Here is a 26,255-nt window from a genome sequence, read left to right on the forward strand (position 1 = left end):
CTCATGCCCCTGGCTGGGAGGGTGGGCAGGAGGGGGATCACCGTACCCACTCCATGGGGATGGCGCTGGGGCTTGCCTGCACTGAGGCCCTTAGCAGCCCTTTAACCACTGACCAGCTTTGCCCAAACACCTGTATCCAGGAACACCCGTGGTTCTGCACTCAGGTTGGTTCACACACAGCAGTGACCGTAGATACCGGCTGCTTTGAACACAGCCTTGTGCTCAGACAGTCCCCAGGGCCCTGTGCATATTCGGTGTGGGTCCCCTAGGTGCTCCAGAGACTGCCAGCTCTACTGGTGGCCTTGAGCACAGGGCAGCCTGGCATATGCTGTAACCCCTGCACATCCAGACAGTGTCAGGCACGGCACTGCCTGGTCCACACACACACCCAGGGCCTCGTTTCCCCGACTTTATTCAGTGGCACGTTCACAGCGGGGATGGGGGTAGACACAAGGTGGGGCCTGATCTGTCCTGGAGCCCTGGGGGCACCACACACCATGCACTACAGATGGGAGGGGGCACAGGGGGGCTCGGTGGCCCCAGCAAGAAGCCTGTACTGGGAGGAGACAGTGAGGAGGAGGTCCCCCAGCCCAGGCCCACAATGGGAGGGCCTGATGCTGGGCTGAGGTTGAGGGGAGGGGGTAGGGGGCACAAAGTGTCTGTTCCAGAGGGGCCAAGTGGCCAAGCCTTACCCAGGACACAAGCCCACAGGGCGGGCTGGGGGACACTCTGGACGTAGAGCTGTGCCACTCTCCCTTTGCCCCTCTGGTGAGGGAGAGGAGGGTTTTGGGCTGGGCCAAGCAGCTACCCTGTCCTGCCCCATCCCATCCTCGGCCAGTCAGAACGGCTTTGATGTCTGCTTGAAGATGAAGCCTCGGTATGCGAGTGTCTTCATGATGTTGGCGATGTTCTTGCAGTCATCTGAAAAGAGGAAGAGAAGACATTTAGATGGGCCCCAGAGCCTTCCCCTGTGGGCCCAGAGGTACACGGGTGGGGGTGGGAGGCAGGTTCAGATTCAGGAGCCATAGGCTCTAAACCAGTGGGTCCTCCCCCCAGGTGGCAGCAACTCCAGCTTCAGGTTAGGCCGGGTGATGCTGGGCCAGCAAGAAGCCTGGTCTCAATGCTTCTGAGTCCCATAACTCATGCTGGAAATTGGCCGGCGTGTCCCTCCCTGGCCCCAGCGGTGATGTATGGGCACCGTCGCAGTAAGAAAAAGGCAGAGTAAATGTGTAATTTCTCCCTTGACGGCCCCCGGCCGCTGGGCGATCCTTCTTGTTGCCGCCGCGTGGGGACGGCCCGTCTGCCACACTCCGTCTTCCCGCCACCCGTCTTGATGTCTCCATTTCATTACTGTGCAGCCATTCATCACGCCCACGGCCAGGGTGACTTTGCCGGCACTTGCATGTGTGTGGGAGATGTGGCCCAGGCCATGATCACTGGTGACAAGGCACAAGTCTCGGCACTTCCGGGCCGGGGTCCCAGGCTCACGTGCTCCAGCAGCTACCGCCTGGGCGCCTGCTCCTGTGCAGCCCAGGCCAGTGGAGAGGGGCCGGGTCTGTGGTCCTCCTAACACCCTGGCCGGCAGCCTTCTACCAGACACGCCTGTGTAGCTCAGCCCAAGCCCTGCCTCTCCCACCCCGGCAGGCTTCAGCCCTGTCTCTGGCCATATCTCAGATTAAAGACATCTGCGCCTGCCAGACCCTGTCACAGCAGTTTCCTCGGTATTGACTGCCGTAAGAAACTCCGTGGTGAAAACTGTCCTAGACCCCAGTGGCCACAGGAACAGGTACTTCTGGAGCCTCAGTATCATGGTCATGGGCCCCGACTCCCTCACCTGCCTCTTCTTCCATCCCCCTCCCACCTCCCATAGGTGCTCTGCTCCTGTGCCATAACCAGGACCTCAGCTGCCACCGCCCTCGTGGGGTCGATGCTGTGGTGGCAGAAGTACGTCGATGTCATAATCAGGTGTGGGGGTGGTAAGGTCAAGGTGGGGTCACGAGGCCCCTGCGTCTGTCAAGGACCAACCCCTTGCACTGAGCTCCCAGCCTGCCCTTGCCAGGACCTTAGCAGGAAAGGGGATCCACCAGAGCTAGAAAAAGACTGTGGGAGTGGGAGGAGTCTGGTCAGGCCAGGTCCTGTATCATCAGCCAGACACCAGCTCTGCAGACCTGGCGCTCAGCAGACAGCTCTCTAGGTCAGGCCAGACAAGTCACACGGGGTCCTGTCTCTCAGAGCTCAGTATGAACGTAGCTACAGTGGATGTGGGCATGGACAGGTGACCCAGCCACAGGGACACCTTGTTCCTCTAGGTGCTCGGGAAGCCATGAAGGCTGGTGTGAGGCGGAACAGTGAGAAGACAGATGGGTGGGTAGTGGCGGCCATGGCAACTCCAGACGTGACCCATCCCCATGGTTTATGGGCCGGACACGCGCCCCGCTCAGCTGAGGCCCCGTCATTTGTCTCCCTTAGTGTGCACGCCTGTGCTGTGGGGGTAGAGGGTGGAGGGAGGGGGCTGTGATGGGAGGAGCTAGGTAGTCGACAGGAAGGGGAATGGGGCAGGAATGGCTGTGCAGGAGGGGCGGGCCTCAGGAGTGGGGAGGGTTTATGACAGGGTCCAGGGGCTGTCACGGCACCGTTGAAAGGGCCACGATAGGTGATTTTCTTCCCAAATAAATCTGGCCTTGTCAGGGCCCCTCCGATCCTTGCTGTCTCCGGCACTCTGGGGACCGTGGCCGCTGTGCATATTAAGAATAAGTCCCCTCGTTATCTGCAATTACCCAGCGGCCACACACCTCATTTCTTCCAGCAGAAAAGAAAATTAGTTTTCTATCGACTTCATCTGGCTCCTCCCTCATTGCTGGACAAATTGCTCAATCTACCTCCCCTGGCCCAAGTGAATGTGCCCAGCTCCTCCCCCCAGGCCACCAGCCATCCAGTGGGGGAGCACTGACTTCCCACCTGTGCCTTGTCTGGAGCTGGGCAAAGGTCCATGTGCCCCAGTCTTGCCCCTGACCTCTCCCCACTCTACATGCCAGATGGCTTCATCCACATCCTGAGCTTCTGAAAATTGCTGTCTCGTCTGGGCCTCTCTCCTGAGCTCCAGACCACAGATCCAAACACCTCTGGAACCTCTCTTCCTAAGTATCTATACAAACTCAAAACGTCCAGCAGTGAACTAATTTTCTCCCCCAAGCTCCTCTCCCCTATGTTCTCCATCCCAGTGAATGGCACTCCCAAATGTCCCAGAAGAAACCTGATTCAAGCTTGACATCCTGCCTTCCCCCCAAATCCAATCAAGCGTGAACTGCAGGCTGTATCTTCTTCTCTGTCTCATCATCTACTTCCCTTCATTCTGGCACCACTTCCCAGTCCAGACCCCATCATCTCCTGCTCTTACAACAGCAGCTGGTCCTCTTTCTTTTCCCTTTAATCCATTCTCTTACAGCCAAAGTGATCTTTCTCACACAAATCTGATCACGTTCTTTTCTCTTTAAATCCCTTCAGTGGCTCCCCTGCCCTTACTTTCAAGTCTACACATTCCTTATTATGACTTCAAGTTAAAGGCCCTGCAAAAACAGATCCCTGCTATCTCTGGTCTCACCCCCGTCACTCTCTACTCCCAACGCCCGGATTCCAACCTCAAGGAACCACTTATGTTTTCTGAAAATGACAAAGTGGGTTTTGGAGTCAGACCTGTTTGTAGTTTTAACTTCGCCCACTGGCTGTGTGCCCTGCGGCAAGTGCCGAGTTTCTCCAAACTTCAGGTTCACTAGGGGTGACAACAGATACTACCTCAGTGTTACTGGGAGGACTGAACGGGTGATACACCCACATGTCTGCACATGCTGTGTGTGGAATACCTCCTCTCTTCTTGAAGGGAAGGCAAGGATGCTAGTTTTCTGGATGACCCAATGGTGAGAAGGTGTATACTGTACAATCTGTGGCACAGATTACACAGGGGCCAGCAGCACACTTGGTGAAACCACTTGTCACTCGCGCCACAAACTGACTACTGACCCTGTCCACTGGGGATTCTGGAGTCTTAACTTGTTGCAACTGGCCCACCACAATGAAGAGAGACCCAGACTGGGGAAGACAGCCCTGAAAGCCGACCTAAGAGTCAGTGCAACCCACTGATCAGCACAGAGACAAATCTGAGCTTTTAATAGACCGTAAGTTCAGAGAGAGCACCGGGTGAGCCTCCCAGAAAGTCCTCTGCTCGAAGCTCTGGGGCCATCTGGGTCAGCAGCCCCACCTTGTGGCACGTCACTGAGCTACTGAGGCCAGCCTGAGGCTGTTCTGAGGTCGAGGGCAGGAAGCCTCGTGCCCACAATGGAGGCCTCCAAGAGTAGGTCTTCCTCACCTCCAAATTCTAGAAGACTAACCTGTTTTTATGTTCCTGCAGGAACATCAACTCGTGACAAGATTGCCCTCTTCTTTTGGGGGGCATTAATATTTTTAATGTTGGAATTAATTTTTCATGTTTTTATATTGCCAAGGCTGTAATGCAGGGGTCGGCTGCATAAACCCCTCAGAGAGGTGAGTGGGGGCCAGCACCTAACAAAGGATGAGCTTGCTGGCTGGCTCCAAGGGTAGTCAAATATCTGCTTGGCAAAACAGCTGCTAGTGGAAGGGTGGCTCAGATCGCTTAGGACAGCCGGCAAGAACACACACAGGGCAACCACCTGAGGCTGACACGCTCCAGTTGGCTGCACTTGTCTGGGAGTTGAACGGTAGAGGACAGGATGCAGAGCCTGGGCCAGGGCCACCCTCAGGAGGGAAGGGACCCAAGGAAGCTCTTGGAAGGCCATCTATTCATGCACTCATTCATTCAGCAAATACACACCGACACCTTCTGTGTGCCGGCTGCGCAGGGCCATGCTGGGCCACAGGGCTGCAGACTCTGCAGCTCCCTGCCCTCGAAGAGCTCAGAGACTGCATCTATAAGTGGTGCAGTGTGAGCAGTGCTATGAGAGAAGGAGGCACAAAAAAGGGCACTTTGTTCAGTCCAAGGTTCAGGAAAGGGTTCCTGGGAGGACGAAGTTAAACATGCAGAGAGGGCCGGCCAGCAAGTTGGGGTTGACGTGGGGAGGTGTTCTCAGCATACGGAACAGCACAGGCACATTTCTGGAGGGGAAATGTGGAGTGTGCCCCACAAATTTAAGTTGAGCAGGTGGGGGATGATGAAGAATAAGAGGCAGGGGAGCGGCGAGATGAAGGTGGCGAGGTCAGCAGTGGCCATCTAGAAGAAACTCTGCAGAGCCCCGAATGCCAGACTAAGGAGCTTATAATTTCACTGTTCTGGGAATGATGGGGAGACTTACGTGTTTGAGGAGGAGCATGACAGGACCCGATTTGTGTTTCAGAATTATCTTTCAAGGATTACAGGTGTTAACGCGGAAGGCAGAGACAGCAACTAGCAGACTCTACTATGTATTTCTGGTCCAGGCCAGAAATGGTAGCCCAGAACTAGGCCAGTGGCGGTGGAAATGGAGGTGGAGATATACTGGTGATGTGGAGAAGCAGATGGAGGCAAGAGATTTTTAGGAAATAGAATGAGCAAGACTTAGTGAGGGGACTGGGAGGGCTGGAGGAGGGATGCGTCTAGGATCTGAGTGCCACTCACCGAGATGAGGCAAACCAGAGAAGGTGCAGGTTTGGGGCAGTGATGAACGTACCTTCGGATGTATTAAGTCTTGAGACGTCTATGAGACAGCTAAACTTATCAGGCATTTCTTTTATGGCTTCTGGGCTTTGTATCTTGCTTAAACAGGACTTCTCTATCCCAGTGTTATTAGAAAACTAGCATGTATTTTCTTTGAATACTTTTTGTATTTAATTTTTTAATCTGTCTGGAATTTACTTTTGTATGTGGTGAGAAGTAGAAGATCTAACTTTATTTTTCCCCTAGTGGGTAGCCAGTTGTCCTGTCGCCATTGATCCAACTGTCCACACCTGCCCCATGCTTTTGAAACGATGCCTCTGTCTCATATACCATCCCCACACATGGATCTGTGGGAGCCAGGAAAGAGAATGAACGTGAAGTGATCAAAGAGGCAAACCAGATTGAGAGGACACCTGGAGCAGCAGGGTGACAAGCCGCTGACCTTACAGGGCTGTGAGGCAGTGTGCCCTAAAGGAAGCCTTAGACACAACCTGAGGCCTCCTGCCTAAAAAGCTCAGCTTGGCAACACACCTTATGAGTGATCTCCAGGTGCTGGTGAGGAACGGGGCCGGAGCCCACGGAGCAAAGATGGGTGGAGAGAACAGCACAAGGAGCAGGAACCATGACAAGGAAAAGAGAGCAAGAACCTGGCGCGTGTCAACATTCTAGAACCTCATCTTGTTTCCACCTCTTTCTGTCTGTCAGGACACCTTGGCAGCAGCGTGCCTGAGCGCCAAGTGTCAGTGGGACTGCCGGATCAAATATGTCCCCAGCCCCACATGGGACACACTTATGCTAAAAAAATTATTTGCTGTTTATCTGTTTAAATTCTAATTTAACTGATGTTCCTATATTTTTATTGCTAAATCGGCAACTCGGTGCTGGGGGCCAGCATCTCAGGCCATGGCTGGGTGCAATTCAGGGCACAACAGCAAATAGGAACTCAGAAGAAAGGAAGCCAAGGCAGGGAATTTAGGACTAAACCAGCAGAGGGCCCCTATATATCCTTAGATTCTGGGTTCGAATCCAACCTCCATCACTTAGTAACTGTGTGAACTTGAGCAAATTACTGTACTTTATTTAACCTCTGTTTTTGGATTCTTCTCCTTTAAAATGGGAATAATAATGATAATTATAGCAACTACTTCTCTCAAAGGGTTGTTAAAAAGATGAAATGAGTTTTTATTTGTGAAGTGCTTAAAACAGTGGCTGGGTTAGTTATTAGTAGTAGTATTGGTGTCGTTATTCCAATAATATCCAATAATAATATTGTTATTCTAACAGAAATACCCTGATATCCCCCAACCCCTGCTCCTTGTCCCAGATGTGGCCCACAGAGTCCCCTGGGCCTCCAGACAGGGTGACCTTGGCCCACCCGACACACCCTCCAGACATAGATTCCCTTCTCCCCACTGACACGGCTCCCACGGCTCCCTCCCCCTCCCCCCAGACAGGTCGTTATAGCCTCAACTCCAAAGTGACCCCTTCTTCCAGCCCCTCCCCGCATCCCCCCTCCACCCCACCGAGGTGCCTGGAGGTGCCACAGGGCTGATGGTGAAGGATGACGGTGGTTCCACAATAAGGGGAAAAGGCAATTTCATCTTGATTAGCAGGCGATTTCTCTCTCCGTAATAAGCGTGCTCCAAATAATTAGCGTGTTTTACGTAATAATGAAATTACAGAAATGCAGTCCACTTATTCAAACAACTCACCATTACCATATTTTTAAATATTAGACTTAATTAGAGTTTATCACTTCGGAGAAGTATGCGGACCGAAGATGTTTTTAAAAAAATCCTCATAAAGTGTTTATTAAGCGCTGGTAAAGCTGGGATAATGATGTGTTTAGAAATTAAGGCAATCAAACACTTACCGCCGCTTCTGGAGGCCGGGCATGGAAATGAGGCCATTACACGCCCATTACCCGCCAGCTCACAGCCACTTGGGGGGCGGGGAGAGGATGCGCCTGGCCGAGAGGGCACAGTGCCCAGAAACGCCTGTGCCAACAGCCCACAACAGCCTGACCAGTAAGCACAGCATCACTTAACAGGACATCTGGCCACCAGGAGCCCAACTCAAACCTGGCCAGGCAAATGACTGGACAGGTCCCATACACCCAAGACTAACCCAGGTCCAGACTCCCAGGCCTGGCAGGACATATCAACTTCATTTAAACCCCAGTGCAGAGTGGGGACAGGAGCCAGATTGGGCAGCCAGAGAGGTCAGTGAGAAGAGGCGGAGGCTGAGGAAGCTACAGACCCGTGTCTACTCCCAATTCTGGGCCACACAGGAAGGGGCAGCTAGAGTGGTGGAGAAGGGTCTAAGAGGAAGCTGGGGAACTGAGCTGGGAGCCAAAGACGCAGAAGAGCCAGGGGCCAGGCTCAGGAACACACCTGGGGACAGACTCGGACTGCGGAAAGTAGGCAAGAAGGGTGGCGGGAGAGGGGCTGGTGGCTCCAGGCCCCATTTATCCCAGTGAATAACTAATTCCAGAATTTATAGTGCTGGGTTTTTGTTCTGTGGCCATTTATATCTGCGAGGGGAGGAAATGAAGAGGCAGCGTGGATGCCACATCTTTCTGTGTTATTGCTTGTCTGCCATTTGCAAATCATTATTAATTGTGGGCCCTGGTGGCGGGCTGGGCGGGGGCCGGGCTGGGTACATCCACATAGCTCTTCATCAAGGACCCCAGCCGCTGCCCCAGAGAGCCAATTACCCCGCCCTGATTGGGATCAGATAAAGAGGGAATTTTTACAAATTAGGGAATAAATAGAATTTCCACACAGGGCGCGGGCAGGACCTGAGAGGCTGTAATGAAAAACCATCCGTCACCATCAGCGCGGGCTGGGCACATAGCCCCGGCACTCCCTCCCTTTGTGGGCCCAGCCTCATGCTCAGGGGCCTGGATGTACAGGTCTAAGGACACCCCAACCCCTCCAAGGCCCGGGAGCAGGGAGAGGAGTTCCCAGTGGGGCGCGTGTATGCCCTCTGGGCCCCAGCTCTGACACTGTCCCTAGTGCTTCTTCCTCAGGGGCTTGAGGAGGAGGAGACTGAGGCAGTCCTGAGAACGACCAGAGTTGGGGACCACGGGGCAAAGACCACATCCATGCCCCTCCAGCTATGGCAGCCCTAGGGCAGAGCCCCGGCCCGTGGACCACTCACTCTGGGTTCCCATTAGCGCTCCTCCCCTTGGATCATTAAATATGTATATCTTATTACACGCCTTGTTAGAGTATCGAGCTCTATTGACTGATGATAAATCCTGAGCCTCGTCCTGGCCATAAATTTATCTGGAGATGATGAAGACTCAATAATCTAGTCAGGCAGATAATATCATCGGGCCTTAAAAAAGATCATTACATTATATGTCAGAATTAAAAGTGAAATACGCCGTAGTAACAGGGCGGCTGCTCTGGCCATTACAACGGGTGCCCGCCTCCCCTCACTCATCCCCAGCCAAGGCCCCATCCAGGTAGAGGGGCCAAGAAGCCTCGCCCTCCTCTTGGCTCTGGACGCCACAGATAAAAGTGCCTGATAACCTAAGGCAAAGTGAAGGGGACCTGGCCTGGGAGGGGACAGGGGAAGAGGTGGCTACTGAGAACAGCTGAGCGCCTCTGCCGTCCCTGGCAGCCACTTCTGCCCCAACCGAGCTCCCACCTGACCCTGTCCCTAGGGGTCTCCTGTGGGACTGTCTTCCGGGGGTCCTTGAGTGGCTCCAACAGGAAGGTGACAGGGCTTCACACCCTTCCAGACTGGCCTGACCAATCAGGGCAGATTCTTTCCAAAATGGAGACACAGGGATAGGGAGAGGTTAGGCTACTTGTGTGTATGCCCCAGGCACCTGTGACCTGGCCCCAGACCCATGTGCCAGCAGCATATCTGAGGCCTTTCCTGTGAGCATGTGCTATCAATCCAGACCACGGTCACCTCCTTCCCGAGAGCCCTGCCTGTCATAGCCTCTACATCCTGTCATTTGAGAAACTTGCCGCCAGCCTCTTGTTCTTCGACCTCAGCACTAACAACCATTTCCATTATACCTTATTTTCACCCATTTCCACAGTCACACACTCCACCTTGCTAACATCCTCCACTGTTCTCCCTTTGAAATGTTAAATTCAAATATTCCCAGTTACTGGTGATAATATGCTTTTTCTTTCATCTCACTGGAACCTCGAAACTGTTTACATCCCTAATATCTCCAGATACATCCCTCTCCTGTGTTCACCTTTTTCCCCGTCCACTTTTGACTGCTTACCCAACAGCCACTCCCCTTCTGCGAAGCTGGCAGAGCCCACTCCTCCCTCCCTGACCAAGGGAAACCTCCGTGGTCTGAGCCATTTGTGGGGACCCTACCCCCTTGCCAGCCATGGGTTTAGGAGTGGCCAAGTGTTCTGGCTACTGGGATATGACGGTAAGTTTGCTGAAAGACCTTCAAGGAAAATTTCTTCACTCTCACGAAGAGAACCATGAGGGGAAAATAGTCCTGTATATTCTGCTGGATGTTTTCATGTCTGCACATAATGTCTGGGACTGCAGAAGCCATATTCCAACCTTGAGGGGACTTAGCCTGTGAAGAACATGCTGAAGATAAAAGAACAGAACAATGGAAAAAAATCTGGGTCCTTGATGACATTGCTGAGATGCTGAATTAACCAACCCTAGGATCACCTTAGCTCTTTGGTGAGGGAATAAACCCTCTTATTATTTAAGATTTAAATTGGGTTTTCTTTTTCTTGTAGCCAAAAGCTTACTAACATACAGAATGTAAAGGCAGGAAAGAGAATGACAAAACAAATGAAGAGAGGCAAAGGGCAATGAGGACGCTATTTCAGGCTAGGAAGCTGGTAACCCGTGGTATGCTCTCTTAAAACATTTGCTCAGGGCTTCCCTGGTGGTGCAGTGGTTAAGAATCCGCCTGCCAACACAGGGGACACGGGTTCGAGCCCTGGTCCGGAAGATCCCACATGCCGTGGAGCAACTAAGCCCATGCACCACAACTACTGAGCCCGCATGCCACAACTACTGAAGCCTGCGTGCCTAGAGCCCGTGCACCACAAAAAGAGAAGCCACCACAATGAGAAGCCTGTGCACCTCAATGAAGAGTAGCCCCCGCTCGCCGCAACTAGAGAAAGCCTGCACGCAGCAACAAAGACCCAACGCAGCCAAAAATAAACAAATTTATAAAACAAACAAACAAAAATTTTCTTAAATTGTCTCCTGCTGTATCTCAGGACACAGGCCATGTTACCATAAAGGCTAAAAGAGTCAAGTTTAGGTGGGAACCCAGGTGAAAACAGAGGGAAGAAAATACAACTTTACAGAGAAAGGATTTTTATGTCTCTGACTTGCAATTTAAGTGACTTTTTCAAAGTCCCACGGCAACACAAAATCATGAGACTCAAGGCTTCTTTCTCCCCTGCCCTTCTTAGCATGTCGTTTCCAATTTCCAGGTTATCTTATGGTCCAAAATGGCTGCTGAAGCTCCAACCATCACGTCCACATTTTAGGAAAGAGGAAGAAGGAAAAAGCAAGAATAATGTACTTTCCAGCTAAGTCATTTCCCTTTCAGTATTGTTCCTGGAGGACCCACACACTTTTCCTTTTATCTCACTAGCCAGAACTCAGAGACATAACCATATCCAGCTGTATGAGAAACTAAAAAAGAAAAGTAGTCTTTTAACTGGGTACCCCCTGCTGCCCCTAATTATCCAGGGTCTCTGTTTAGTGAGGAAGAAGGTCAATGGCTATTGGGTACATACCAAGCAGTTTCTGTCCTAGCAACATAACTGATACACCTCGCTTTGGAGCTTGGATTCCATGGTCCATCATCTTAGTCCTTTCTTGCCAATCGTCTCAACTCTCTTGCTCCCCTTTTCTCCCATCACCCTTGCCTGGAAAAACCCAAACACTGCCTTCTCTATGCTTACATCTGGGCTGAGTGTGATAAGAGAAAACTGAAACCTTACAGATTCACGCAACTCATAAAATCATAGTCATCAACCTCAGCTGGGTGTATAAAACTGCCCCATTTCCTATGTGCCTGATCAGTGTGCATGCTCTCTCTCCCTTTCTTGCTAGTTCAATTTCCAACTTTCTCTACTTTCCACAACTCTCAAACTCCCTACCCCCAACATCGCCCTGACCCTCTCACCCACACAACCTCATCTTCTACTTCACAGGAAACACAGAAGCCACACCCCTGCACCTGTGCCAGTCCTCGCCTTTCATCCTGATACAAGAGAGGAACTGTCCTGATGTCACTTCTGAAGCCCATCCCCCCACTCCACCTGGTTTCTGGAGTCTGACCCGACTGCCTTTTCAAGGGTCTTACTTTGTGAGTAACCCCCTTTCTCTCTGATATAGCTTCAGTTGCTTCTTCTGCACTGGTTCCTTCATGTAAACATGTAAATATATTAAATCTCTCCCATCTTTAAAAACAAGCTCCCTTTAATTCCTTTTCCCTCTTCCCATGTGGCTAAGACCCCATCTTTCCTCCCTTTCGTAGCCAAAGGTCTCATTTCCTCCTCTCCCACCCTGTGATCTGATTTCCCCCAGCAGCGCCTTACCAAACTGCTTTCTCTAACAATCCTTATGGCCTCATGGGGCTGAAGTCCAATGGAAGCTTTTCAGGTTTAGATCAACCCAGTGGACCGACTCATGCCTTGAAACTCTTCCCTCGGTTTCAGTGACACCACCTTTTCTCCACTACCCTCCTCCAGCTCCCCTGTCCGCGCCTGCCTTTTCTCCTGACTACCCCTAAGAGGTGGGTGTTGCTAAGGGTGGTCGTTGGAATTCTTCCCTTTTTACTGTCTGCACTCTCCCTGGGCAAACTTATCCACCCCTAAGTTTTAATTACCATATATTTTCCCATAGTTTCTAAACCTGTATTCCTACTACCACCATCCTGGTCCAGGGCACCACCCTCCCTCATCCAGGTGACATCAGTGCCCCAGCCAATCTCCTCTATAGCGTCCTTCTAAGCCACAAATCTGGTCATTTCACTGCCTGTCTTAAACCCCTTCAATGATCCTGGAACTGAAAAAGGACATCAGTAGAAATGCTGGTGAAACTGAAGTGAGGCCTTTCGTTTAGTTAACAGTAAAGTAATACCAATGTTGGTGGCCTGGTGCTGATAGTTGTACTATGATTGGGTAAGATGTTAACACTAGGTAAAGATGGGTAAGAAAGCCTTCTGCAAATGTAAAATGAGTTCCAAGTAAAAAGTTTAAGAGTTAATAATTAAAACAACAACCATCACCACCACTTCCAACGGTGCCTCACTGCTCTCAGGATAGCATCCAAACTTCTACATTAAGTCCTGGGGATCTGCCCAGGTGTCCCCCTCGGGCCTCATCTTTCCCACTCTCCTGTTGGACCGCGGAGTTCTGCCTCTTCTCCCTCGTGGGTTTTTTCACGTGCTCCTCCTTCTGCCTGGGAAGCTCCTCCCCCACTTCTCAGCTGGAGTGCCCCCTCGTCTATCCTGAGGGATGGAGGCTTGCTGTGGTTTCCTGAGGTGCCTTACCTGCGCCCCCATGTAGGCGTTAGGAACCCCTTCTGTGTGTTCCCACAGCACCCATGTTCCTCCATGTGACTGCCTCTGTCACTCCCTGTTGGACCCTTTGGGTCCACAAACCCTTTGGGGGCACTAAGGTTACCTCAACAGAGGCCCTCAGTAAATATGTATTAAGTGTAGGGAAGGAAGGACTGGAGGAAAAGAAAGAGGGAAGGGTGGAGGGACAAGATCACAGGTGAGCCTACTCCAGCCCTGACATTTGCCACCTGAAGCCCAGACAGGCCCAGGCCCTGAAAATCAGTCACGGTCCTTCCTTAGATTCCAACGTGCCAGTGGCTTCGGCCCCTTCCCCACCTCCACTCCTTCCTAGTACCTTCATTTCCTCAGGACCTGCTGTGCCAGGAGACTGGCTGGGACCTGAGCTCTCAAGTGACCTGGCCAGCCTGTCCTGAACCAAGACATCTGGGGGCGGAAGCTGTGGTGCTGGGGCTCCGTACACCCCGCCAATGATGCCCTGGAAAAGGGCCTGGCGATGCCTGGGGACTCTGGGAGGGGGGCTGCCCTCCCTAAGCCCAGTCCCACCTGGTAAATATTTCATCCTCAAGCTGCTCAGCTAATCCCTATTAATTTCAATACCGCTGCCTTGCCTGGCTCAGCTCCCAATGCATTATTTATCCCCTTTGTTTGTTTGTCGCTAACAGGTGGGCCCCAGCGGAGGCGCTGACTGGGGACAAGCCCACTCCATCACAGTGTGGCTGTGAATTAATCATGAGGACTAATGGGAACCACCTCAGCTCCAGGCACTTCCCTAGCCCCCTCCCCCTGCCCTGGCACCCAGGGGTGGGCCGGGCCACCTCAGCTCAATTTAACTCAATTCAAAATCAACACATTTTACTCACTATCTATCCCCAAGAGTCAGACACTATGATATGCTTTGGGGATACAAGCTGAACGAAACAGACATAAATTCCTGCCCTCAGGGAACTTACAATCTAGTGGGGGAGAGAGGCATTAAACAACTTCTTAATGAGGACTGTGACAGGACGCTCCAAAGGGGGAGTGCACAGAGGAGGGGCGCTGACCAAGGCTACGAGTCGGGGAAGCTTCCTTGAAAAGCAAACTGAGCTGTGCTCTGCAGGAGGAGCGGGACTTGATTAGGCCAAGCGTGGGAATGGGGGCTCCCAAGGAAAATAAAGCCACGTGGGAAGGCCCTGAGGTGAGCGAAGGCATGGCAGGTTCCAGAAAATGAGGGAGGGCATTGTGCTGCCGCGCACGGGGCACGAGGAGAGAGGCTTGAGAAAGGAGCACTCTTCTCCCTGAATGACCAGCATCTGTCCCGGCGGATTAGCACAGAGTCCTCCTGAACACCCGGACACAAGCACACACTCACACCACCTCTGCCGACCTGAGTGACATACAATTGCCTGACCTTGCGCCTGTGACACCGGAGTGGCAGTCAAGATTATGAACCTTCAACTGCACAGATCAGGAAACTCAGGCGAGCATCTGGCCTGGAGGCTTCTGAGGGGGCCAGTGTGGGCCTTAGCACCCTGAGGCTTAGGTGTGCCCGTGACAGGCCAGGGCTGGGGACACTGAACGGCCTCGGCCACAATGCTCACATCACCCCCCAGGAAGGAACCTGCCTCACCTCTGAAAACCCAGCACTGGACGGGGCACCCACAAGATGCCAGCAAACACCTGCTGAATGAATGACCGCACAAGAGCGAATCTCTCTCTGGGGAGATCCTTCCCCAGAGATCTAAATAGACGAGGTTAGAACGAGCTAACCTGTTCGCAGGGTGTTACAGTACTTTCATGGTAAGCCTCACAGTAAGCCTGAGAGGTACGAGCCATCATCAGCCCCATTTTAAAGAGGAAGAAACAGAGGCCCTGGATGGTGAATGACTCACCCAGGACCACACAACCTGAAGTGATGGGCCGTAACCAGGATGAGGTCAGCCTGGCTCCAGGCTCCCGCATATCCATAGATCTAACCCCTCTGTGGGGTCTCTTCCCCAAGGATCTCCCTTGGTGACTCCAGGGACCCTAGTTCTTGAGGACAATCCTAAAAGGCACCTTGTTTATGAACCAAGTGTAGCTCTGCCACGGCAGAGACCTCATTGTGCACATGATCGGGGTGTGTAATTCTATTCAAAGTGGCCACTTTGAAAATCCATGTGTCTCCAGGCTCTCCGTCCATCATGGTGTCAAGTCCTGGAGCAGAGGCATCCTTCAGCGCCTCCCAACGCCAGGGTCTGTGTGCCCGCATGCCTGATCCCGCCCGTGCGCCTGTCCTTGGCTGGGAGCTGCTCTGGCAGCACTGCCCCGCCCTGTGAGAAGGCTCGGGCTAGCCTGCCTGCTTGGCCCAGCCTTACCCCTGCTTTCAGGCTAGCCTGACTGCCGGGCCCCACCCCTGCCCTAAATGCCTCCTCTGCCCTACCGGGTCTCTGTTCTCTTGGAACTAGGCAGCCAGCGTGGAGGCAGCCTCGATAACTCGCTAACGTGCTGCCCATGCTGTTCTTAAAAATTTATGACTGTGCAACATGAAAAATCCGGCTGAGGAGCCGTCATTAGCGGCGCTGCCTCCCTCCCCCACCAGAGCCGCCCTCGTAAATTGAGATTTATGGCTGCAGCAGGCGGGGCGGGGTCGCGTGCAGACGGCGAAGATGCTGTCGCGGAGACAGGCAGAGGCCGATGAGGCCGCGATGGGGCCGGGGGCTCCCCCCTGCGGCAGCTCCGGTTCATCGCAGTCTGCGGAGATAACTACCGAGAGTAACGTCCGGCCTGTGGTGCCGGCCTAGCGCGCGGATGCTGATTACGTTTAGCAGTCGGACTGCAGAGGGAGGAGCCAGTCCTGTGCCAATCACTGGCTCCTTGAGATGTAGGGCCAGATCCTGAAGTCCAGGGGCAAGCAAGCAAGGGCCTCTTAGTAGGATGACTTGGGGAGGGGGAAGGTTGGACCTAGGGAGGAAGGATCATCCTTGCTGGGGTCACAGGGCCTGGGCCCCCCAGAGTCAGCTTCTCCAACCAGAAGCATCTAGTTTGGGCTGTGACTGTGGTATCCCAACCAGAGAATTGAAGGGGAGGGAGGGAGGGAGGAAGGAGGATGCCAGGACCCTTCCCTTCCCTCTCCTTTCTCTGGTAAGAAGGGCCAGTGGAGAGGATGTTAAAGGCAGGAGGGCAAGGACTGGATCAGTCACAGAGCCTCCCCTGACAGAGGCCAGGCTGGGGCTGAAGAGGAGAGGAGGTGAGCCCATGAGCCTGCTGCCCACCCCCCCTCCGCAGGCCCTCCCGATTACCTCCCCTCTGCTTCCCCCCCTGCTCACTTAGCCCTGTCAGCCAGGCCATTATGAAATTGGGGTTTCATTTACAGACTAATTAAACATTACAGCTTGTTCACAATTACAACGCGGGGATGAGGGAGTAACTAATTACGGAAGAAATGAGCTAACATTTATCTCTGCTCCCACCCTCCCTCTACCCACTGCCCCCCCACCCCCGCCCCAATCTGGCTTCCTCCCACTCTCTGGTCAGTACCAGCTCTCAAGGCTTATTACCTAGGATGGGGGACTGGAAGGGTACCCACCCACCCTAGATACCAGGTTGGGCTGCGGTTCCCAGCTACCCCAGGGGAGGGGCTTAGCTCCCAGAGCCCTGCCACCAGAGACAGTCAGGGCTTTTGTGCAAGACCCTGTGGGTGAAAGGACCCTGTGATGGTACGTGTGGCCCTCATATGGGGGGTGGGGACCTGCTCTGGTGTACGACTGTGACAGCACTGTGGAGCCATGTGGCCCTATGTATCTTTATCTTGCGGGGCAAGGGTTTGCTGTGACTGCTGCAGACAAAGATTTGTGTGACGGGCTGTGAGTGTGAATGATCCATGCCCTAACCCCCAAACCCCCAGGGCAGAATATGAAAGAACCAGGCAGCTGCTGGAGGTGATGGTCTAAGCGGGCCTGGGATGTGGCCCCGGCAGCTCCAGGACCAAATCCCCACTGGGCGACCTTATTCACTCCCTCAGAAGCAAGAGAAGCAAGCAGGGTTACCCTGCCCTAGGGCTCATCTCGTCCTGTCCTCGGGCTGGCCTTGGCTTCCGGCCAGATGCCCCCCTGGGGCCCAAGGAGCCTCCTGGGGGCCTGGGGTGCCCCCTGTGGGCAGGAGTCCTGGGGTCTGGCTGGCCTGCTGCAGAGTTTAATAATAGTAACAGTGAGAGTAAGCGTTTCCATCCCTCCTGCCTTTGGGCAGAAGAAGAAAGGAAAGAGGAGGGAGAGGAGGGAGTGGAGGGAGCGGGCTGAAGGGAGGCTTTGAGGCCTCAGAACTCACATCAAACGGCCGGATCTGGGCCTAATTGTCTGACCCCTGCCCCTGCCTTCAATCAGCTCTGCGGCTCCCCGCCCGCCCCTCGCCTAACTAGCAGCCATGTTCTCCTCATTAGGACAAGCTCCCCTTGCACACATGTCCCCGGACATGTCCCCAGCACTCCCAGCTCCCAACCTTGCCTGGTGGGAGGGTACAGCGGGGACCCAGTTTTGGCGGGGCTCCTGGGACAGCTATTCCCTCAGCCACAGCTGGCTGGCCTGAGCGGCTCAGCACCTCTCCCTGAGCTGCAGGGTCCTGGATGCCACGTGCTGTGACATATCCCTGGGCTGGCTCAGCCGCTGGGTGCATTCTGTCCTCTGTGTGTCCTTCTTGATACAGCCCAACTGTCTCAGACACACAGTTCCTGAGGGCAAGATGCATTTGAATCCTGCCCGTTTCGGGCTGGTTCAGCTGTTTCAGCCCGGCAGGGGTTCTGGTCTGGGTCAGGGTCTGTGTTCAGAGGCTAGGAGCTGAAGGAACTTGTCTGCCTACTGTGCAAGGGCGGTTCCCTTAAACAGATCCAGGCGTGGCGATGTGTGAGTGTCTGCGGCTGGTGGCATGGCAGTGTGGCAGGAGAGCTTGGTGGTTAAGAGCTCTGACCCTAGAGAGATGTGTGTTTAAATTCTAGCTCTCCCGCTTCCTTGCCCTGCTGCCTTGGGTGCATGACAACCTTCCTGAGCCTCAGTTTCCTTATATACAGGAGAGGTGACAGCCCCAATCTCACAGGGTTTGGGAATTCAATGAGATTACAGACATAAAGTCCTCTGTACTACATCTGGCACTCAGCAAATCTTGTGGAAGGATACAGGTGTGGATGGCGGATTCAGACCAGACCAAACAAATTCCCTTCTCCACAGGCCACAGGCCTCGCTTCGTCCAGCTGGGTCAATAGTGTCAGGGACAGAAGGAGCTGTGAAGAAGGGTCCAGAGCCCTGCAGAAAAAAAGAGCAGCTCCCAGGGGACCCAGCTGATACCAGGGGCAGAAGCACCAATGCTGGAACCAAAGCTTGGGGGCAGGAATGTCACACAGCAGTTTCAGGTGGGAGGGGCAGGGGCCCAGCTTAAGGACTGTCAGGTGGCTTGAGGTCAGATAAGGTAAGTTAGTAGGGCTGGTCCATGAGGTATGGATCGTCCCTTGAGTACAGTGGGCTTGGAAGGAGGGGATGCTGTGAACACCAGTGGAGTGAAGGCTGACTGGACTGCTCTAGGTATTAATTCTCAAGGTACCAGACCTGTACAGGATTGGGGGAAGGGCTGGCCTGGTCTGGGCCCTGACATTGTCTCTCACCTTAAACCAGTGGTAATGACTTGCAAATATTGATGAAAACACAAACTACAGAGACTGTGCTTTTCGGGGAGCGAAGGTGGGGAGAGGGGATAAGGAGGAAAATAAACTGAAATGAAGTCCGGTTATCTCCCATCTGTGGCTGCTCCTAATCCCCCAGCCCAAAGGAATCCAATGCAGCCCCTTATCTGCCCTGTCAATCACTCCATCACCGCCCAGTGCTTGGTGGGCACCGCACGCCCTCGCACACACTCAAGCACATGCTCACACATGCACACACACGCACACACTCACTCCAACTCTTGCTCCAACACTCCTGCCCACCCCCAGCCCATTACTCCTCTGAGTAGGAGCAGCCAGCACGCAGGTCCTGCCAGATGGATGCAATTTGCATAATATCAGCAGCGGAGGCTGCAAGATCACCAGGGGTCAGGGCGCTGACATCCCCGCACAGTCTATCTGCAAGTGCTAATTTGGCCAGCATTGATCTGTCTTTCTGATTTCTTTGTCATTTACGTCTGCGATGGTTTGACAGGAGATACAGAGAGAGACAAGGGGAGGCCAAGCCAGGCCTGGGGCTAGGAAGGTAGGGAAACAAAGATTGTACTTCCCAGCGCATCTCACACACACAGAACACACACAGACATACACCAGAACCTCCTCCATCTATCTGTCACTACACTCATCCATCCGTCCATCCATTTTTCCATCTGTAGTTGCTCCTGAAGACTAGAGCCTGGTATCTGGCAAGGACCAGTTCCTCAGATGTCCCTGGACTCCAAGGGTGCCAGCTCAGGGGGGAAGGCGTGAGCAGCCCTGAGCACTATTGCAGGCAGGCCAGTGGAGGCCCTGTCAATGCCTGGAGACTTAACCCTCCTTGTGGCTGGCCATCCCCTGGCTCCTCACTTTCTCTGGGACACACTAGAAAGAACTGGACGGGGCGGAGAGGCGGGAGGTGGTGTAGGGGAGTGGTAGTGCTGGGGAAACAAGCACACTCCAGCTGTCTCTGACGCCTCCTCATAAGGCAGCTGTGCTGACTCCTCCCCTCCCAGCCCTGAATATGGCCAAAGCAGAGGGGAGGGGGTGAGGCACCTGTCTGCCTCTCCGGGACAGGGTTATCATGGCTGCAGAAGGCTCATATCAACTCTTCACCACCCTCAGGTCATCCAAAGCCCAGCCTGGGCTCTGGCTGATTCTGAAGACCCCTAGCTCAGCCAGGAAGCCCAAGGTCAGATCGGGTCCACATCCTACCTGCTGGACCCCTGGCCAGAGTCCCCACATTCTCCCCTTGGGAGGAGGGTTCACCACAGGGATGGGGACGCTGCCTGGGCAGGAGATGTCATGGGGGAGGGGAGGGGAGGAGAAGATGGGAATTCTGGGAAGGAAGAGCCCACTGCAGAGAGGTGGGCATGGTCACTCTGTCAAGGGAGGCAGAGGGGCTTGAGCCTTCCAAGGGTGCCCCCCAGTGGCTCTGTCTTCACCCCACCTCTTTCCCTCGCCCACAGCAGCAGGAGCAGGTGATCAGAAGGAACTCCCTGCTGGGCAAGAGGGGGGCTGGCGTTTGGTGTGTGCTAATCCCGGGCCGAGGTCTTCAGAGGGACCGGGGAACTTCAAGGAGGGAAAGGCAGAGCTGTACTGCAGACGAGCTCATTAGCCAGCACCCCACCCCCCCACGAGGAGGAGGGCGGGCAGCCCAGGGAGCGCGGCAGCGGAGGCGGCAGAGAAAAGGCTGTCACTGTCCTTTCTTCCTTTTGGTACAAGCATCTCCCTGAACCGACGATTCTCCTGCAGTGACACCTCTCACGGGCGCTAATGAGATCCGTGTCACAGAGCTAATGTGCTCTGACTGGACTCTGATAGACACCCCACTCCTTCAGGGGAGCCCACAGGCCAGCACTGCCCCCCAGGGCCAGGCCCCACCTGCCACCTGCCGGCCCGCTCTCTTGCCAAACTGTGCTGGGCAGCAAACTTCTGAGAGAGCCCACCTGGTGTCGGGCCATCCCGTCTCACCTGGAGCCTTTGGGACCCCCAGTCCCTGAGCAGAGAGGGTAAGCGGCCAGGGCAAGACCACCCAGCTGGGCACCAGGGAAGGTTCCGACTGTTCTCCCCGCCTGTGACACCAGCAGTCTGTGGGGCCTCTGTGTCCCAACAACAGGGGAAATCTGACATTTCCCATGCAGACTTCCAAAAAGAAAGAAGGGAAGGAGGCCCAGGCCCCGCTCTTAGAGAGGTCAAGTCCGTAGGGCCTGATCATCACCTATAACTGGGGTCCCGGGATGTATTCTGCGTGCTCACAGTGGGAGGGCCAGGCAAGATCCCCAGAGGAGGGGGCCCCTGGAATACGGGCAGGATTTTCCTGGGCCACAGGGTGGAGCGCCAACAGAAATCACAGTGCAGAACTAACTGTCGGGGTCAGGAGGAGGCCGGAAGCCAAGTGTTAGGGCCCCGGCTCCAAGGGCGACTGTAGCAGGGTGAAGGGTGGAGATGCCCCCGCCCCTTTCTTCCTCAGCTGCTGCTACTGAAGACTGTCAAGACCTGTGTGTTTTACACGACACTGAGGGAAAGGGAGAACGTGAGCTTGTTTTCTTCCTCACCATCTCTGTTGGCAGCACAAAGCCCAAGACCAAAAAGGTGCTCCTGGCTCAGCACGGTGGTGAGAACACAGGCTTTGTGCTCAGGTGGACCTGGGTTTGAACCCTGGCTCCTCCCTTCAACTGCCTGTGTGACCTCAAGCAAGTCACTTAACTAAGCCTGAGCCTCCCAATCTGTAAAATGGGAACGATAATGCCTGCCTTCATGAGAGTGTGAAAATTAAATTAGCGCCCCAGATAATGTGAGTGCCCTGCTGACCACTTGCTGAAATGAAAGAAGGCCCACTCAGCAGTGCCCTCTGGAGGCCGCCCTGCCTCGGAAGCTGCCCGAGCCAAGAGCGCTGACGGAGCCCGCCGACCCAGCCAGTCAGCAGTCCTACAAATGTGCAGTCCCCTCACCTACAACCTGCTCCACGCCACCTGCTCACCAGGCTCCCAAGGGCAAATCCACCCCCCAGGAGGAGGCGTCCCTCCCCGACCACGAGCCCACTTGGACAGCCTCCGAGCCCCCTCTCTGCCCGGAGCTCCATCCTGGAACCCTACCTCTTCCTCAGTCCCCAGGGCCAAGCCCTCACCCCATCCTGGCGACTGTACCTGTGAGCTGGGTGGGGACAGGGCCCTGTGGCCGTCATCTCCCAATGCACGTTCAGCACCTACCACAGCTCCTGACACACAGTAGGTGCAAGGCAGACGTCCACCACCTCCCTCCCCATGGCCACTGCTGGCCCTGAACTAACCACCACCTCCCGCATGCCTTATTACAAACACCCCCACCCCGACGCCCGTGGCCTCCCCTTCTGCGATTTCTCCTCACTAGTCCTCCCTATACATACTCTCAGATGGTGCTGACTGGAACCCAACTCTGACCAGATCACTCCTCTATCCAAACACCCTACGGCTCCCCCTCAAACAGCTCAGCCGGGCGCACCGATCCCAGTGGGCCCCTCCCTTCCACAGCCTAGGCCCCTGCCCTGCCCGTCAGCCCACGCCTCCAGCACGCCTGCCCCCTTACTCTGTCAGCACCTCCTCCACCCCAATGCTCAGCAGGAGTCCCCGCCAGGTAGGTCCCACAGGCTTCCCCTGCCACACATACCTTAGAAGGAGACTCAGAAGATCCCTCCAGGGCCCAGGGTCATCGGTGATCTGCACACCCCGCCACTGCCCCCCACAGCATTGTGGGAGAAGCCAGCAGCTCCTGGAGAGGGCCAGGCTGTGGGATCTGCAGAGCCCTTACCCAGCATCACTAGTGCTGCCTCACCTCCCAGCAAGATACATACCACTCCCCACTTCGGGCTGGCAGCTCCTCACACAGTTAATTAGCACCATGTCACTGAAGACCAGCCTGAATGGCCAGTGACAGGAGCTGACCCCTGACCCCAGGGCTGGGAAACAGTCCACATCAAACTCTTACAGCGCGACCCTTTTAGCACGCACAGTAACTCAGGGCACCGTCAGCTGAAGCTCATTAAAGCTGTCTCTTTGGCGCGAGGGCCATTAACCTCACCGCTCAAAACCCGCACCTCCCCTCCCCGCCTCTCCCAGCCCAATTAATGCCCTGCATCCTCCCCCCCTTCCAAGCACCCTCACCCACACCTCAGAGCCAGCCAGGAGCTGGCAGGGCAGCCCTCTTCATTCACAGATACAAGGACCAAGTGCCAGGAGCCCCCAGTGCCCTGGGGAGACCCTGGCATGGGCAGAGCGACAGAGGAGGCAGCTCCTTGAGCAGCCACTGTGTGCAGACTGCACAGGCCCTTCACACACGGGACCTCGCTGAGCTTTCCCAGCAGCCCCGAGAGGCAGGTAGCATTGGCCCTTGTCTAAGGTCACAGGGCCTGAACTGCTTCTGGCTCCAAAGCCCTGACTTTATTGTCACCCATAGCCTTGGGCTGTCCCCTGGGGCTCACCCAGATGGAAAAACCTTCTTCTCTGAAGAAAGAGGGAATGCTTCAGGGGTCCAACCCAAAGTCAACATGGGTGAACCAACAAGAACGACATCAATGAGTCCCAGGAGAGAGCAGAAAGTGGGAACAAGGAACCCCTTCCTCTCACAAACACCCCCAGGACAGATACACAGAAGCAGGGCACCCAACTCCAGGCTGCGTGGGGTGCATTAACTCAGTCCTGCCAGCCCCTCCCACCAGGCAGACTCAGTTTCTGGCAGCTCCTCCTTCCCTGGGCCAATGCAAGTCTTCTCAGTGGCCTTGGTTCTCCGGTCCCTCCCTTTCCCGTCACGCTTGCACTGATTCATCCACTCACTCACTAACTGTCCATTCATCTACCATAGCATTTGTTGAGCACCTACTTAGAACTAGTGTGTACAGCACCAACTGCCTCACTGATTCTGGATCTGAGCTCTGATCCTGTCCTTATCTCACTCATGAACTTCCTGTCTCCTCAAAACCTCACAAAAGGCCACACCCTCTAACCTGGCATTCAAGGCTGGCTTGTTCCCCGTTTAATTTCTAGCTGCTTCCTAACCCAAATGTTCCACTCCAGTCATGGCAAACTACTTGCAGACATCCAAAATTATCCTCTCAGCATGTCAGGCTTCCTCCTGCCTTTGGGCTTTTGTACACAGTTTCCCCAAAGTGGAAAACCCTTCCCCCATCTGCCTACCTAGCAAACTCCTATTCATCCTTCAGGCATCCCCTGACCCAAGTCTCATCTTCTCTAGGAAACTTCCTGCTGACCTCCAAGGCCTATCAGCTTGCTAGGTTTGGGGTCTCCTCTAGGCTGTACGAAATAACTCCTGTGGGAGGGAACAGCAGTGGTTGTGGGGTACTCCCAATTCCCCAGGCCCGTTGACCACTTTCTCTTTCCCCCTGGACCCCAGGAGAGCCTTGGGGGCCAATAAGAATGACATGGGGTGTCCCTGAAGTCAGTGAAATGTAAATGAAGAAGTAGAAGCCACTTGGCAACTGAGGACAGGGGAAACCTCCCTTGGGGCAGCCCAGGTGTTTCTGTCACGACCCTGAGTACCCTGGGTGGCAACTGCCCAGTTCAGTCTCTGTCTCCTCCCAGGATGTGAGCTCCCCGAGGACAGGAACATCCACTCAGCATGCCCAGCCCCACTAGGCACCTGTGATGTCTGCGGACAGGATTAGGGGCCAGTCTGTAGCAGGTGACTGGACCCTTTCGGTGTTATCTTGCCAGTCCCCTCCCCCTCATACCTCCCAAAGGTACACAGGTTATGATAATGTCGTAGCACCACCCAGGGACACCCCTGCTCCTCCCCACTTGGAACAAAGCCTATGCCTGTCAAGTACCCTGCTTGAAAGCATTTGTATGCACATGTGTGCAGATGCACACACAAAATAAGATACACAGAAATGAACAGACACACTTTCTGATGGATACACGTACAGGCTGATGGTTGCTTCCATACACAGACAGATGCCCCAGGAAAATGTATATAGATACACTGTGACACATACACACATACACGTATCCCTCAAAAAGATACACGTACATGGACACATATAAACCCCTAGACAAACACACAGAGACATGCAGCTGAAGGTGCCATTCACACACACAGACACATATCCACAATGACATATGTAAGAAGCTAGCAGAGCCTCCAATGCCTAGAACCAGGCCCCTCCCATGCAGGAATCCCCCCTGAGGGTGCACCCCCATCTGGTACCCCAAGTGGCTCCTCCCAACCCAGGCACCGCTCAATGGAGGCTGCTGCTCCTACGGGGGAGTTCAATACCCTGTGGACAGAGCCATCGGTCAGAAGGACCCTGACTAATTAAAAGCTGGTGAGGTTTAAATAATTCATCTCCTTAACTCCCATTGATCGCCCAGTTTAGTGGCCACAGACTTGAAACAATGTTAAACAGCCTTCTCTAGCTCCACGGGGGGTGGGTAAGCTGACATGTGCCCACCCCTCTGAGGACATCACCCACCAGAGATGCGGCCAAGGGCAGGATCCCTTGGCCTGAATCCAAGGCCACCTGTGACCCACCCAAAGCCCAGACCCCAGCCTCCTCTTGAACGTTGTTTTGAGAGATCCTTTCCAATGGTCAGATTCCACTCTCCCCTCACTCCACCCCCCTTCCCTGCTCCCCCCAGCTATGGAGAGCACCCTGCTGGAGCACTGAATGAGCCACGGAACCCCTCTGTGTGCCAGGGAACTGGGGCGTGTGGGCAGGGGACGGACCGAGTTGCCAGGGGGATATGTGGAGGGACTGACCAATGCCGCTGTGGGGCCGGCCTATGTGTTGCAGGCTGAGGCCCTTGTTCATGTCTAGAAGTCCATTCTTGGGCCAGCAGCCCATGGCGAAGCTGTAAGCCTGGAAGACAGGAGGCAAGAGTGGTTACCAGAGGTCCTGACCCCTGACCCAATCCCATCACTCACCAACACCCCCAGCCCCCCATGTCTTCCCAGCAAGGGCTTACTCTCATCATGCCACTTCATGGGAGTCCCCTTGCTGGGTCCCCTTTCCACCAGGGCCCCCTCCAGAAAACCCCTTCCTTCTCCACAGGTCCCTTTCTCCTGGGCGTCTCCCCATCAGAGGCCCCCGGCTCCCACGGGGTGCCCCTCACCAGGCTCCTTTCTGGAGCTCCCATTTACTAAGATTCTCCTGATCAGGACCCCTTCTCTCATAGGGCATCCCCTTCAACCCATGCCCCCCCTTTCCAGAGTCTCTGGCCCTCTGCTGGGCCCCTTCCCCACAGCATTACTGGTCACAGAGACTGCTGTTGGAAGGGACTTGGAGACCAATATATCCAGACTTCACTCCACAGACAGGAAAACTGAAGCCAGAGACGAGGGGGCCAACTACCTGCCTGTGGTCAAGTTGCTTTTGACCTGGAGGCAGGCCAGACTGCGGAGCT

General features: G+C 54.5%; 1 protein-coding gene across 8 annotated transcripts in view; it reads right to left on the reverse strand.

Moving 5' to 3' along the window:
• Window positions 1-395: 395 nt before the first annotated feature.
• Window positions 396-26,255, reverse strand: part of ERI3 (ERI1 exoribonuclease family member 3) — a 129,190-nt gene continuing 103,330 nt past the window's right edge. For 7 of the 8 annotated variants that reach the window (XR_010940809.1, XM_067725876.1, XM_067725880.1 and 4 more), the window contains 2 exons: window positions 25,612-25,711; window positions 396-921 (listed from right to left, as the gene is read on the reverse strand). Coding sequence is in view for 7 of the 8 variants with exons in the window: in XM_067725876.1 (XP_067581977.1) it covers window positions 839-921; window positions 25,612-25,711 (183 nt within the window). In the remaining variant the exon portion in view is untranslated. The remainder of the gene's footprint in view (window positions 922-25,611; window positions 25,712-26,255) is intronic. The other variant, XM_067725875.1, reaches the window with a different exon arrangement.

The sequence above is a fragment of the Pseudorca crassidens genome, chromosome 2, assembly GCF_039906515.1.
Source record: "Pseudorca crassidens isolate mPseCra1 chromosome 2, mPseCra1.hap1, whole genome shotgun sequence".
Classification (NCBI taxonomy): domain Eukaryota; kingdom Metazoa; phylum Chordata; class Mammalia; order Artiodactyla; family Delphinidae; genus Pseudorca; species Pseudorca crassidens.